We start from the raw sequence: 13,474 nt of genomic DNA, 5'->3' as shown, positions 1-13,474 counted from the left end.
CTTAACCATACTTTCTCCATTGCATGTAGATCTTAGAAGGATTTTTAGTGACCGCAGCCTTTACGATTATTCTTCCTTGATGAGTTTGCATGAGCCTATCTATATTTTAGATTCGTATTTTGAAGTGTATTGGGAAGGCAATTGTGCTCAATTTTTTATGTCGGTTGAGCACATCTACGGTTAGCATAGGAGTTTGGATAGGATTTATCACAAGCCTGATGCGCTTGTTTGTACAATTTGGGAGTGTGAAGACCTTGTTGGCTTACAGTATTACCACACTGGTCATGCAGAGCCTAATCTCCCCAACATCGACGTTTTAGACATTGCATGGAGACAACCGCAGCTGGTTACGAGTTCATCTACTACACCTACAGTGCCTTCTTTTCCTGTCTACCATGGTCTACAAGAGATTGCCAGCCCTAATCCTTACGTTTGTATGAGCAAAAATATTTTAAATTCTTTCACACAAGCATGGTGGTCCCCGATCCCAGCGTTTTGATATAATTAAATGCCTTAGAATGCATAACAAAGCCCTCGCTATCTACAACTCGTCTAGAGAGTCCTGCGAGGTTGTAATACTATGGCAACGTTGATCTCAGAATTTGGTGCCCTACAGACGAGAGCCTACGTATCATCAAACTCTCCACTTCTCCAGAAAATCGTGTCAATGCTACCACATAATATCGGATAAATGACACGCGCCACACGGAAAAGTGATTCCACTACTTTTGGCCATTTTTCCATTTTTTCCTTCACTTTTGCTCGGTCTTAGAAACCACTGATGGACCTTGTCGCACTTGACTTTTCATTTAATGTTAAGGTTTTATCATGCGTCCGAGAGTCTTGAATAGCATTCAATATTATCGTCATATTTTATTTAACATAGTATTATTTCGTAGTACATTTTAATTTTTATATTATTCCGGACCCATGCATTTTAAGATTTTGAGTTGCCGCTCGTTCTGGAGATTAAGCTTAGCTATGTGCTGCAATAAATTATTTAGCTGTATATTTGTTATTTTGTAGGACTTGTAAACCTTATACTTAGTTTATCAAACTAATGGGCGATGGTTAACACCAACCTCTACTTCTACTATTAACTCCTTTTGGCAACCTTTCAATATCAGCAGGATACTTGGCGACACCAGACTTGTGCATCGACTGTATTGCGTCGAATTTTCTTACACCATTTGGTGCCTTCTGTGGGGTATCATGGTCACTTTTCCGGAATCTCTTCCACCAAGACCTACTTTGGGCGTTCTGTCGTTGCAGTGACATGCCTATTATCGCCCACCACTTGCGTCAACTTTTTATACTCTGTTTGGCCTCTTGGCCCAGATAATCAGCGGTGGTGTTACAGCATAGTGCGTTTGGAAAGTCGTTGCAACTTGCTTCTGGTAAGAGTCTCAATAGCAATCCAGAAAGAGATCGTAATACGATATTTGGCCCTGCGAAGGCTTGGAGTGAAGATTAAAATAGGGGGAATCTACCACTTATAAGATTACAAAGTATTAGGGTCTAGATCTACACTAGCTTACTTACATCAGCTTACTTACATTAGCTTACTTACATCTCGAAAGAAATAGGCTATTTTTTTATTGCTAGCGCCAACCTCATTGGGTGCAAACACATATTGAAATATTGAAAAACAAAACTATTCATATATTTGTTACTAAAAGCTTCATCGGTACTTGTACTTCGTACTAGACCAATTGAACGTAACTAAATTAATTGATCAAGTATCTCTTCTCGGCTTCCTTCCAGTTGATAACGTTCCAGATGGCCTTGAAGTAGTCAGCCTTGACGTTCTGGTATTGCAAGTAGTAGGCATGTTCCCAAGCATCAATAGCAACCAATGGAACAAATGGTCCAAGAACAGTATCTTGGTTTGCAGTAGTGATAACATCTAAAGCACCACCGTTTTCCTTGTTCTTGACAATGAAAGCCCAACCAGAACCTTGGATACCGGCCAACTTACCGTTGGTGATAGCCTTCAAGTTGTCGAGGGAGCCGTATTGCTCAACGATTCTCTTGGCAAACTCAGAGTCTTCAGCAGGTGGCTCACCACCTCCTTGCTTCTCTGGAGCCAAGTTCTTCCAGAACAAACAGTGGTTGGTGTATCCACCACCGTGGAAGTTGATGGCCTTTTGCAATTCAATGGTCTTCTTGACCTCGCCCTTGGCCTTGGCCTCGGCTGCTTGCTCAATGGCTTGGTTGTAACCGTTAACGTAAGTTTGGTGGTGCTTGGTGTAGTGGATTTCGTTGATCTGTCCCGAAATGTGAGGCTCCAAGGCTCCGAAGTCCCAATCCAAGTCTGGTAACGATACTTTGGTTCTGACGGCTCCAACGGAAGAAGACACGACGGAACGTCTAGCAATACCGACGGCGGATCTCTTGATAGCAGAAGAAAGCATTGCCGCTGAGATTTAAATAGCAATAATCAACTAAAATGTAGCACCGATTAATAACTATACTATACTATAATATATAAGAGAAGAATATCACCTATTAAAGACTCTTGAAATCAAATCTTTAACCTAATAGTAGTGATCAACTCAAATAATCAACTCAATTAATCAACACAAACTCGATCAATCAACTAATCAACACAAATTATCAATCAATCAATCAATCAATAATCAACTAATCAACTAATTCAAACACTGAATTACTCTCTACAAACGTACACTCAATTCTGTCAATTTCTTCACAAATCTTCCAAAACCAATTCAATTGCTTTCGTAAGACGTTCGATTGTCAAGTTATTCTCAAACAATTATCAATAATAACTGTAACAACAACACAATTCTTCCATCTCCAATGCGATCCCCATTCATTAAATACTATTCAATCCACAATTACCTTTTGCTCCGATGCAATTGGATACACGGGCCCGTGCCGCAGGAGATTAGGTGAGAGGGAGGAGGTCTCTGCAGGAGTTAGGCGTTAAACCGGGGGTTGATGGAGTGGGATTCTGTCCGGATCCGAGGAACGGCAGTGGGAAGAGAAGAAGAAGAAGAAGGACGAGGTGGTGGTGGTGGCTGGTATAAAGAAATACTGTTGTTTTTCGGAGAGTCGGAAATCGCAGAGATCCAATTTTGCTTGCTATTTTACCAGGGAGAGAGGGGTGATGGTGTGACGGCTACATTACTGGGGGGGGGGTGGGGGTGGGGGTGCTACTGCCAAGAACGAACACCCAAGCAATTGGAAGCTCGAAACTACTCAGAAAACAATCAACTCACAAAGAATTTACCATACCAGTGGAACCAACGGAACCGGATCGAAATTGGGAGAAAAGGAGACACCTCGGATTACTTAAGCTCCCCGTTCGATGACAAATCCTTAACATGGGTGGGGAGTGCATTATGGTTCTGACAGAACGGGGGTTCTAGAAGCCAGTATTATGATATAATATATGGATATCGGAGGTGGAAGAAAAGGTTTTGTTTAATTGGAGATGAATAAAGGGAAAAGGAAAGCAGTAATTTGGTCTAGATGTAATTGTATGAAGCCAGAGAATGACGGTAGAACACTCTTTTTCTTTTCAGGCAAAAATTCGAAGTAATACCCATTTTGAATGGCATAGTTAATCTTTTTGACTCTCATTGGACCTCTCTTAATGCGATGACATTTTTTTGCAGCCTATTTTTAATGGGGATGGGACCAATGAATTGATGAAGTTATGAAGTTATAGTATTTTTTATGAGTTTATGAGCGGTGGAGTCGGTTGGGATTAAGGTGAGAATGAAGTGGAAGCGATTTGAAGAGATTTGAAGAGGGGGAGAGGGAGAAAGAGAGGAACTGACAAGCTTGTAATAAATGGATATAAGATTTCCTTCTCTGCAGCTACCATTATACTCTTTGCAAAATGAGAATAAAGGAAGATTGAAATTATCTTTGCAATGGAAGATCTCCAATCGTATGAAAAAGTCGAACTGAAAAGCTTGTAATAAAAGGATATAAGATTTCCTTCCTTGTAACCTTTCCTTGCAACCATAACTTACTCATAGCAAATAAAGGAAGATTGCACTTATTTTTCAATGGAAGATCTCCAATTGTTTGATCATCGTTTCCATTAAAATTACAACGGTATGGGCTGGGGCGGAGGTAGGTGGAAGTATAACCATCCATTCAAACAAGCCTGACGGCGAATTATCCTACAAATACCCTGGTTCCTTCAATTAAAATTTTGCAGTTCTATATTACAGAAGTCTATAGAAATGACATGCTCGTCTACTTACATTATTAGTGGATACTTGATCCCCACAGAACTTACATTCTGTCTACAGGAGTCAATCCCAACAAAGTCATACCGTTGTACAAGACTTGCTTGGCACTGGCATACAAAGCCAATCTGGCAACAGCCAATTCCTTCTCTTGTCCAGCAACCCACAAGATATCGTAACACTGAGAAACAATGTGCGAAACGTTAAACAAGTAGGTGACAATGTTGGATGGCTCATTAGTCTTCAAGGCCTTCTTAAGAGTGTCTGGGTATTGAGCCAAAGTTCTAATCAAGTTCTGGGCACATTCCTCGGTCAACAAGTCATAGTTGGCGTTGATCAACTCAGAGTCTTCAAAACCGGCCTTTCTTTGCACAGAACTCAAACGAGAGTGAGCGTATTGCAAGTATGGACCAGTGTCACCTTCGAAGGAGGTCATTCTGTCCCACTTGAACTCGTAGTTATTTATACGCTTGGCTTGCATATCTTGGATCATAACAGCTGAAATACCAATCAAGTCAGCAATCTTGTCTGGGTCCTCGATTTGAGCATACTTAGCCTCGTTCTTCTTCATGACTTCATGCATTTTCTCCTTGGTTTCTTCCAAGATGTTGTCCAAGAAGACCACAGTACCCTTTCTGGTAGACATACCTTGAACCATACCGAAGTTAACGTGTTCCAAGTTCTTGGCCCATGGGAGACCCATCTGCTTCAAGATCTCGAAGAATTGGGCACAATGCAAGTCCTGCTGAGAAGCAATAACGTAGATCATCTTGTCGAAGTGATAAGTCTCGTAACGCTTGATAGCCTCACCGACATCACGGGTTAAGTACAACGAAGTACCATCTGACTTCTCAACCAAGGTCTTACCCAATTTCTTGTTGAATTTAGTCAAGTCAATCAACTTGGCACCTCTGTCTACGTGAATTAAACCCTTCTTCTCGAAAATATCAGTGGCTTCCTTCATCTTTTCCTTTGGAACTTGTGACTCACCAGAGTAGACATCGTACTTGATGTTCAAACGGGCGTAGGTGTCAATGTACTTACCAATAGATAATTCTCTGAATCTCTTCCAGATCTTTAAAGCTTCTTCGTCACCGTCTTCCATTCTCTTGAAGTATGCTTTGGCGGCCTCGTTAGTCTCAGAAGTCTCACCTTCTTCCGTAATGTCCTTGTTAACTCTGACGTAGACTTCAAACAAATGGTTAATTGGATCCTTGGCTAAGGCCTCTTCAGATCCGTATTTCTGGAAACCAACGGCTAACAAACCGAACTGTTTTCCCCAGTCTCCCAAGTAGTTGATTCTGGTAACGTTCCAGCCAGTCTTTTCGTACAAGTTAGACAAGAAACCTCCGATAATAGTGGATCTCAAGTGTCCAGCATGGAATGGCTTGGCGATGTTAGGAGAAGAGAACTCAACAATCACCTTTTTGTTCTGCCCAAGAGGCATGGCTCCGTATTCGGTTTTTCTCTTGATAGCGTCGGTGATAACCAAGTTGTACAATACGGACTTATCGAAGTAGAATTGAAGAAATGGTCCTTCGGCCTTAACTTCACTGAAGAATTTGCCCTTTTGGAATTTTTCACTCCATTCAACAGCCTTGTCCTTAGGGTTAATGCCCTTTAATCTCAATCTTGGAACGGGAATGATCAAGTCTCCCTTGTCCAACGTCGAAGGCGAGTCCAATGCCAGGAAGATGATCTCCTGGTCCACCTCGGAAACCCTATGCAATTCACTGGCGATGTAGTTTCTAAAGACATCGATTACATTGAATTCTGGCGTAGAACCTTCATTAAAAATGGGCTGTTTCAAGCCCAATTTGCCCAAACTTTCGGTAATAGCATTCACGGTAGCTGTCATGGCGTAGAATCGTCTGAAAAGTGGTCTATACGTCGTTCGAGCTACTCTAGTCAACAGTATCATAGAGTAGTCCTGGTTTCAAAGGTAAAATCCATCGGTTTTTAAAAAGTCGAATTTTCAGGATGAGCGATGCTGGTAGGGGCACGACCTGAGGTTAGGTGGGCTGTCTTAAGAAGGGTGTGATAAGGGTAGAGAAGGGGATGGGTAGAGAAGGTAAAAGGGAGGTGAAGAAGGGTGTGGTGAGTCAGGAGATGGTTGGGGCTCTTTTTTATGGTGGTTGGTTGGCTCGTTTTGTGTGGGTTTATTAGAGAGTGCGTTGTTACTGACTCATTTGGTGTATAAAGAAACGTGAGAATGCAAATGGGTGCAAATTTGGAAAATTTGAGGAAGGGAGGTGGGAGGCAGGGGGGGAGAGCAAGTATGGAAGGAATGGGTAGAAATTTTAGAGATTTTGGAGTGTGCCGTGAGTCAGTAACGTTTCCGAGTCATTTGGTATAAGGAGAGATGGGAGAAGTGCGAATGGGAGCAAATTTAGAAATATTGGGGGCAGGGAGGTTGGAGGCAGGGGAAGGGAGGGAATGGAGAGAATGGGTGCAAATTTAGTGATTTAGTGATTTAGTGATTTGGTGATTTTGAGCAAGGCAGGGAGAATATCCATTTTTTTGACTTTTTCTCTTGGATATATAATTTTGTAGATGATCCATAGCTTACTAGAGAGTTAACACTTCTGATTTTTAAATTGGTTGATGTAGTCGATCTGTTTTATCCCAAAGAGATTTTATGGATTGAAAGCAAGCGACTCTATGACTAAGGAGATCGTGATGTCGTGGTTAAGGAGGGACGTGTATTAATATTCCATAACTGTTACGCGTAGATCCATTTCAGTTGAAAGATAAAACAAAAAAAGGACACTGCAAGATCTTATCGTTCTTATAGTTGACCCTTATAACGAGTTAGTTGTTTCTACGAGCCACGTCCACCGCAACAAAAGAATGGTGGGACGATCCAGCGCTCAGCAAGATGAAGACTACCAACGAACTCAAAGAGAAAATCTTGGCTCTTACTGGAGGACTGGATTGGTCACTTCCAATCGCCCAAGCTACTGGAGTAAAGAGAGCTCCTTTTGGATGAGAGGTCTCAAGAGGAGGTTAGATTTGACGAGAATCCAGATTTCAGCAGAAAGCTTGATTTCCTGACTTTGACACATAAATTATAACGGACTATGACAGAATGGAACAAATAGAGTTTTCGACCTCACATTTTATACAAATTACCTAACGTTATATACTCCAAAGGTAGTATTAAAGTATTATAGAATTATAGTTATAGTTATAGTTATACGAATTTCAATCTCTAAATTACCTAACAAAATCTTTCAGAATCGAGGTTCACAAATTAGAATTCCATAATAAAGAACATCTAAACTATTTCTATTTCTTTGTCCAACAAGAGTACAAACAATTACTCGCACAAAATTCCGAACGGTTCCAATGGCTACCTACTCTATTGGAAAACAATCAGGATCTGATGAAATACGAGATCAAGTCGTACATTAACAACTTGCACCCAACGAGACACGCATCTCTCTACAATTCTATCGAGCTGATTTTCAATTCAATATTGCCAGGGTTGAATTATACATTGTCTAGCTCTGCTTCAAAGCCTTATGTACGTATTGAAATTCCGGATTATGACGAGATTTACCTCGCAGGCATAGAGGAAAAGTTAGATGAATATTATGGAGACACCGATGAAAGGGAATTAGACATTAGAAAGAGATATTTGAAGAAATTTATCCCCGAGTTCAAAGGAGGCCCTGTATTCGATAAGAAGCTTGACCTCGAGAAAGATTTTCATAAAGTGAAGGTTATTGTAAAATTAGCCAACATCGAGTTGACCCCAGAAAACCCATCATATGGTGGAGGATCTTGGCACGTCGAAGGCTTTATCAACGAAGATATCGTTGCTACAGTATTATACTATTACGATACATTCAATATAACTGAATCAAAATTGAATACAGGATTTGAAGAGCCCAAATACGAACATAATGATGACTTTCATGGAACAGCAATATATGGACTAAATCCTGACGATAGATTGGTGAAAGAAATGGGAAATATCATAGCAATAGAAGATAGGGTTGCTATATTTCCAAACATATACCAACCTCAAGTTGATTCGTTCGAATTAGCCGATAAAACTAAGAAGGGCCATCGTAAGATAATGTGTTTCTTCGTTGTAGATCCTTACATCGATTTGGTAGTGACTTCCGACCAAGTTCTACCACAACAACAAGAATGGTGGAATGACGGGCTTGTTTCCGATGAACTCAAAGAGTCTATCTTAGCGATAAAGGATAAGAGCCCTTAGCCCCAAACCTTGGACGAAGCCAAAAAGGTCCGTGAGGAAGGTCCGTGAGGAATTGATGAATTAGAGAACTGCAGAAGATGAAAATGTTGACAGATTTAGTGCATTTTACTCAACTTTCAACTTCTGTGAGCATTGAATATTATTACGTTAGGAAATTCAGGCATCAATAGTATAGATCTTTTGCATTTCATGCACAAGAGGTATCCTTTGTTTTATATTATCTGATATACTGTACTAATTTTATCGCCCAAAATTTGCACCCAAATATGACTCCGATATTATGGCTCACTTTTCTGAGCCACCTTTGAACCTATGGTTTTGCAGTTAAAACCAGGTTAGATGACACAACTAATGGAATGTAGTCCCTCTAGTGCACCCAAAGTTAGCAACCGTACGAATTGACTCCTCAAAAAGTAAGAAGACATCGAGACTGTTCAATATTGCCAATGGTTGCCCCATGCTCTTACTTTTTTACGTGCTATAACTTGTTGTAACCGATGTGTATAGACACCTTTTTTTGCAGCCATATGTGCTGATGTAATTAGAAATACAAACTGACGTCTTTCAACGATTTCTTGGATTAAACATCCCAGTTACGAGAAAAAGGCGATTGGCTTGGTACACTCATCTTTTGTTTACTTTGCGCTATGGAGTTACACCAGTCTACCTTAACGATGTCAAGATTTTCGAAAGCTCAAAGAATTGCGCATGTGAAGAAGTCTGAGTCTTAAAAGTATCATAACGCTTTTAATGGCTCCCGCCTCTGTTAGAATACTGCAATGATCTCAGGAGTATGTGTTCAATTCCTACATCTACAAATTGCACCAAACAAAAGAAAATATCTCTCCAGCTCTATTGAATTAGTAGTTAACTCCATTTTGAAACTTCGCTTTGGGTATTCGTGTTCTGTCCCTTACACTTGCATTGTATTCCGTTCAGTATTGATGCCCTTCGCTGCTGCGAATCAAATGGGAGATGGGAGAGGTTGAATTCACGAGTGATTTCTTAAAAGAACACAAGCAAGGTAACAATATAGAGTTTTTTCCCAAACGCTAGACAGGTCGAAAAATGCCCCTATCTTCCCCCCTCCTCTCACCACCAAAATCCTAAAAATTCCATTCCATGGATTTCCACTTGCCATCCATTTAAATAAGGAGAGACCATCCCCTTATGATAGCGACATTTTTGCTACCAAAAAGATAAAAAACACGACATTTTAACAGCTTTTGCGACATCATCGATTTACTGTATTGAGATTTATTATATGCACACCTCCAATATGGATCACGTTACCAATACCATTCAACTTCAATGAAAGACACCAGTTGAAGCCGTAGGATGGAAGAAGAAGAAAACAACAATAATGAACAAGACGAAGAATGCGGAACCTCCTCTGGCCCTTCCAACTCAATGTAAAATTATCAACAACATGGCCCAAGCAATATTCTACTTCTCCTTCTCCTTCTCACTGTTTACCCTCTGCGACATAAAACTACTAACTACCTGTACGACACTTTCTTGACGTAAAACACATAAAACACATAAAAAACGACACTCCACTACGACACTCAACACGACGTACAACACGACACTCAACAACTATCTACACGACAGTTTAATGAATTTAGCATTATCATATTCCGTTTAACATCACATGGTTATATTAGTAGTAATATATATATATATTTTGTTAAGTATGACATGTATATCTTATAGCATGATTTAAAGATATACACGACATTCAACTCCACGACACGAGATTAACAACACTCAACTACGACATTCAACTCCACTCAGCTACTCAATCACCCTCACGTGACACAACTTGTCTTTCTCCCGCCTTTCATCTGAAGCCTCCTTAAACTGTTACAACTCTCCTTCTTTTCTTTTATAACTTCCAGTAGTCTTTTCTACTCTGATCCGGTGCTTTTCTTCATCCAACACGATCCCGATATACTCAATTCAATATGGAATCCGAGAAAGTAAAGCAATTGATCGAAATGGGCTTCTCCGAAGAACAAGCCATCGAAGCTCTCATGTCTTGCAACTATGACCTCCAAAAGTCTATCTCATATCTCTTTGGAGAACCAGTAGAAGATAAGCCGGAAAACAATCCCGCGCTTTCAATCCCTCAGAACGATCTCCAATTGGTATCGTACCAGGATACAGTCAGTATCCTGAATCCAGAAGATATCCCTAATTTCCAAAGCTTCAATAGAGAAGACAGTGCAACCACAGCTTCGCCTCCAGCAGAAACTCAAACAAACGATACCAACAATATTAATGATCTCAACAACAACAATGAAAGAAGTCAGGCTAGTGAAATCCCAGATGCTTATCGCGACTCTGTTAGATACTCATACACTTTTGACTACAATGAACCAGAGAATGGACCATTCGCCCTGCTCAATGACAATGATGATGCGCGACAATATCAGTGTTACTTGGAAGAATTCACAAGACGTAATTTATCTACAATTCCAGGTCACCTCGGCGATCGTGACAGAAGTAAATTTCCAGAAGCGTGGGAACATGGCAATTCGGGACAAAGATCATGCTTTAGAGAAACATGCTACGCTCGTCTTGAGACCTTGGCGCGAGACTTCCATCCTTCTGTGGTGACTCCGGTTACATCGTTCTTAGAGAACTACATCATTCCAATCATCATAGTAGCTTCGCAAATCGACTGCTTTAGACAAGTTATACTCAGAAATACCGACTTTGACTACGGGTATGATCCAAAGTGGTATTCATGCTTAAGTGAATTAAAGCTTGAAGTCCCAGAATCAATAGAAGCCGCTGGTTTAGCTTCTACTTATCGCTTCATGATCGAAATTCAGCGTTTAGTTGCCTATTGTACAGAAGGTTTCAGCATAAGGCCCTTCATCTCAGCTTACACGGTTCTCACAAGTTTGCCTGCTGATTTCCGTAAGGAATTATCAGGCGAACGGATAGAAGATGCAGAGGATCTTTGTAAAAGATTATACTATTTCCTCAACACTTCATATGAGGCCATATTTGGCGGTAGTAACGAGATAAGTAAGATTTTTGAATCACATGTTGAAAGCATCCAGGAAGATGCTAGGAATGACCTTTACGTAATTCCAATCGACTTTGAGACTCGCTCCTCGAACTTGTACGAATCTTTGGCTTCGATGTTCTGGCATGAAGAAGAGTTCATTGGTAGTGTTAGATTTGTTGATGTTGCACCAATTTTGACTATCCAGTTATGCAGTGACGACGATTGTTTCCAGGCGGAACCATTTTGTATCCATGAAGAATTTTACCCAGAAGTATTTAGTGCCAAATTTGCCCACGTTGTAACCGATATGGCAAAGAAACGGGCAGAAATTTCACGCGAACGTCTCGAGACTACACAACAGTTCATGTCGTTAAATTCATTTGAAGGAAAGAAGATAAAGACAATTCTTCTGAATACGGTGAAAGTTATGGAAAACTCGAAGCATAAGGAGGTAGCACTGGATCTCAGTAATTTGACCGATAGTATAAGGGAGGAAGCAGCGTCTCTCACGGAGAGATTAAGTGTACTTGGAGAGCAATTTGCGGAACTCGACCTTCGTAAATATGAAAATATTCTCAACAGAATCCGTGCAAGTCCACAAGGAAATGAGCTCAAGAAGTATGTTTTGGTTGGAATATTGTTGTCCGATACACACTATTTCTTTCGTAATAAATATCACAAGGATGACGAAGATAGCTGGTATTACTTTACTACAACAGTTGCAATTGATAGAAGAGTTGTGGATTACGAGCTGGACATGATGAAGTTTGAGGGTGTTCAGACTTTTGTTTTACATGCCAGTAAAGATTCCACCAGACCAATTGTACTTATGTACGCCTCAGAGGAAGCCTTCCTCGAAGAAATTGATATTCCCCTTTCAGAAAATTTGAAGTCCTTTTTCGCCAAAGACAATGAGGCCCTCTTGAAACATTTGGAGCGGAAGGCACGTTTGGATTATTCAGAGGACGAAGTTAAAGGGGAGAAAGACAACGATATGCTGAGTGTACCATCCAGTAACGACGTTAGTACAACTGATAAGGATACCCCAGTAGTTGAAGATGAAGAGCTACCAGTGGAGGAGAAAGAGGATCAGAAGTTAGTGGATTTGTAATGAGGTTGTGAGGGTTCATTTAATAATGGTTTTTGGGAGTAATATTTAAGGTTTTCTAGATAATACCTGTACGACAAATGTGATGATATGTGAAATATATCTGTAATCTTGGTTATTGCATACTGTGGTTTGTGGCTTATAACCCATGAGAAGTCCAACAAACTCTATACTCAAAACAGAAGTTCAGCGCCTATAATCCTTCTTAACGAAGAATATATTTTTACAAGCTGAAAATATAAAAGGCTAAAGGTTATCCTCGATTATTATTCAATACCAGTTCAAATTATGTACAAAGCCACAAAATACTGGTGAGTATAAACCCTAATTTTTTAAGCTTAATTCTTGGGGAAGGTGATACGAAAGATTACTTTGTTCTGGGGAATTTACTACCATGAACTGAAACCAAGCTATTATTCTGTGGGCTCGTAAAACATCTCATTAACTATCCAACTTCTTGGTTACCGTTGGATTTAACTAACTATGCTACATCATATTCACTTCAAACCTTTTCAATGTATCTATGTATACAATTTTAGTATGAGATCATATTGAAATACTGACCACTGGATATCACTTGTTTTTCATAGAAACTATCTGCCGAATGTGCTTTTGGTAATATCACCGTCAACTTCAATAATATCAACATCATAATCACCATCACTTTCAACACATCGTACCATCAAAAAACTCTTTACCCCATCACATCCACATCTACATCCACCCAAACCCTATGTAATACCATCTCTAATACTATATAACACTGTATAACACTATATAACACCAGTACCCATAGTAACCCCATAACCCCATAACCCCATAATAACACCTGATATCCATATAACTCTATATAACATCATCCTAACACAACATTATCACTACATACT

At 40.1% G+C, this 13,474-nt stretch overlaps 4 protein-coding genes across 4 annotated transcripts; 2 read left to right on the top strand and 2 right to left on the bottom strand. All coding sequences in view use genetic code 12, as the record gives it.

Annotated features, from left to right (window-relative positions):
* Window positions 1–1,502: 1,502 nt before the first annotated feature.
* On the bottom strand, window positions 1,503–2,661 carry SOD2 (superoxide dismutase). The gene has a single exon (XM_064919353.1). It carries the CDS (start codon window positions 2,412–2,414, stop codon window positions 1,728–1,730), a length of 687 nt encoding a protein of 228 aa, XP_064775601.1. The 5' UTR covers window positions 2,415–2,661; the 3' UTR covers window positions 1,503–1,727.
* Window positions 2,662–4,172: 1,511 nt separating this feature from the next.
* On the bottom strand, window positions 4,173–6,146 carry RJT20DRAFT_125297 (arginine--tRNA ligase). Its single transcript, XM_064916448.1, has one exon. It carries the CDS (start codon window positions 6,082–6,084, stop codon window positions 4,273–4,275), a length of 1,812 nt encoding a protein of 603 aa, XP_064775600.1. The 5' UTR covers window positions 6,085–6,146; the 3' UTR covers window positions 4,173–4,272.
* A 1,423-nt stretch (window positions 6,147–7,569) lies between these two features.
* Window positions 7,570–8,457, top strand: RJT20DRAFT_92791 (uncharacterized protein; the record flags this gene model as incomplete). The annotated part of the gene is made up of 1 exon (XM_064921453.1): window positions 7,570–8,457. A coding segment is annotated over one exon (888 nt), but the record flags the coding sequence as incomplete, so codon positions are not given.
* Window positions 8,458–10,424: 1,967 nt separating this feature from the next.
* On the top strand, window positions 10,425–12,590 carry RJT20DRAFT_92059 (uncharacterized protein; the record flags this gene model as incomplete). Its single annotated transcript, XM_064921412.1, has 2 exons — window positions 10,425–10,776; window positions 10,909–12,590. The coding sequence occupies 2 exons, from the start codon at window positions 10,425–10,427 to the stop codon at window positions 12,588–12,590; spliced, it is 2,034 nt and encodes a 677-aa protein (XP_064775598.1).
* Between the last annotated feature and the right edge of the window lie 884 nt (window positions 12,591–13,474).

Source organism: Scheffersomyces xylosifermentans, assembly GCF_036884685.1.
Source record: "Scheffersomyces xylosifermentans strain CBS 12540 chromosome Unknown RJT20scaffold_2, whole genome shotgun sequence".
Classification (NCBI taxonomy): domain Eukaryota; kingdom Fungi; phylum Ascomycota; class Pichiomycetes; order Serinales; family Debaryomycetaceae; genus Scheffersomyces; species Scheffersomyces xylosifermentans.
This window is presented reverse-complemented; position numbering and strand designations above follow the sequence as displayed.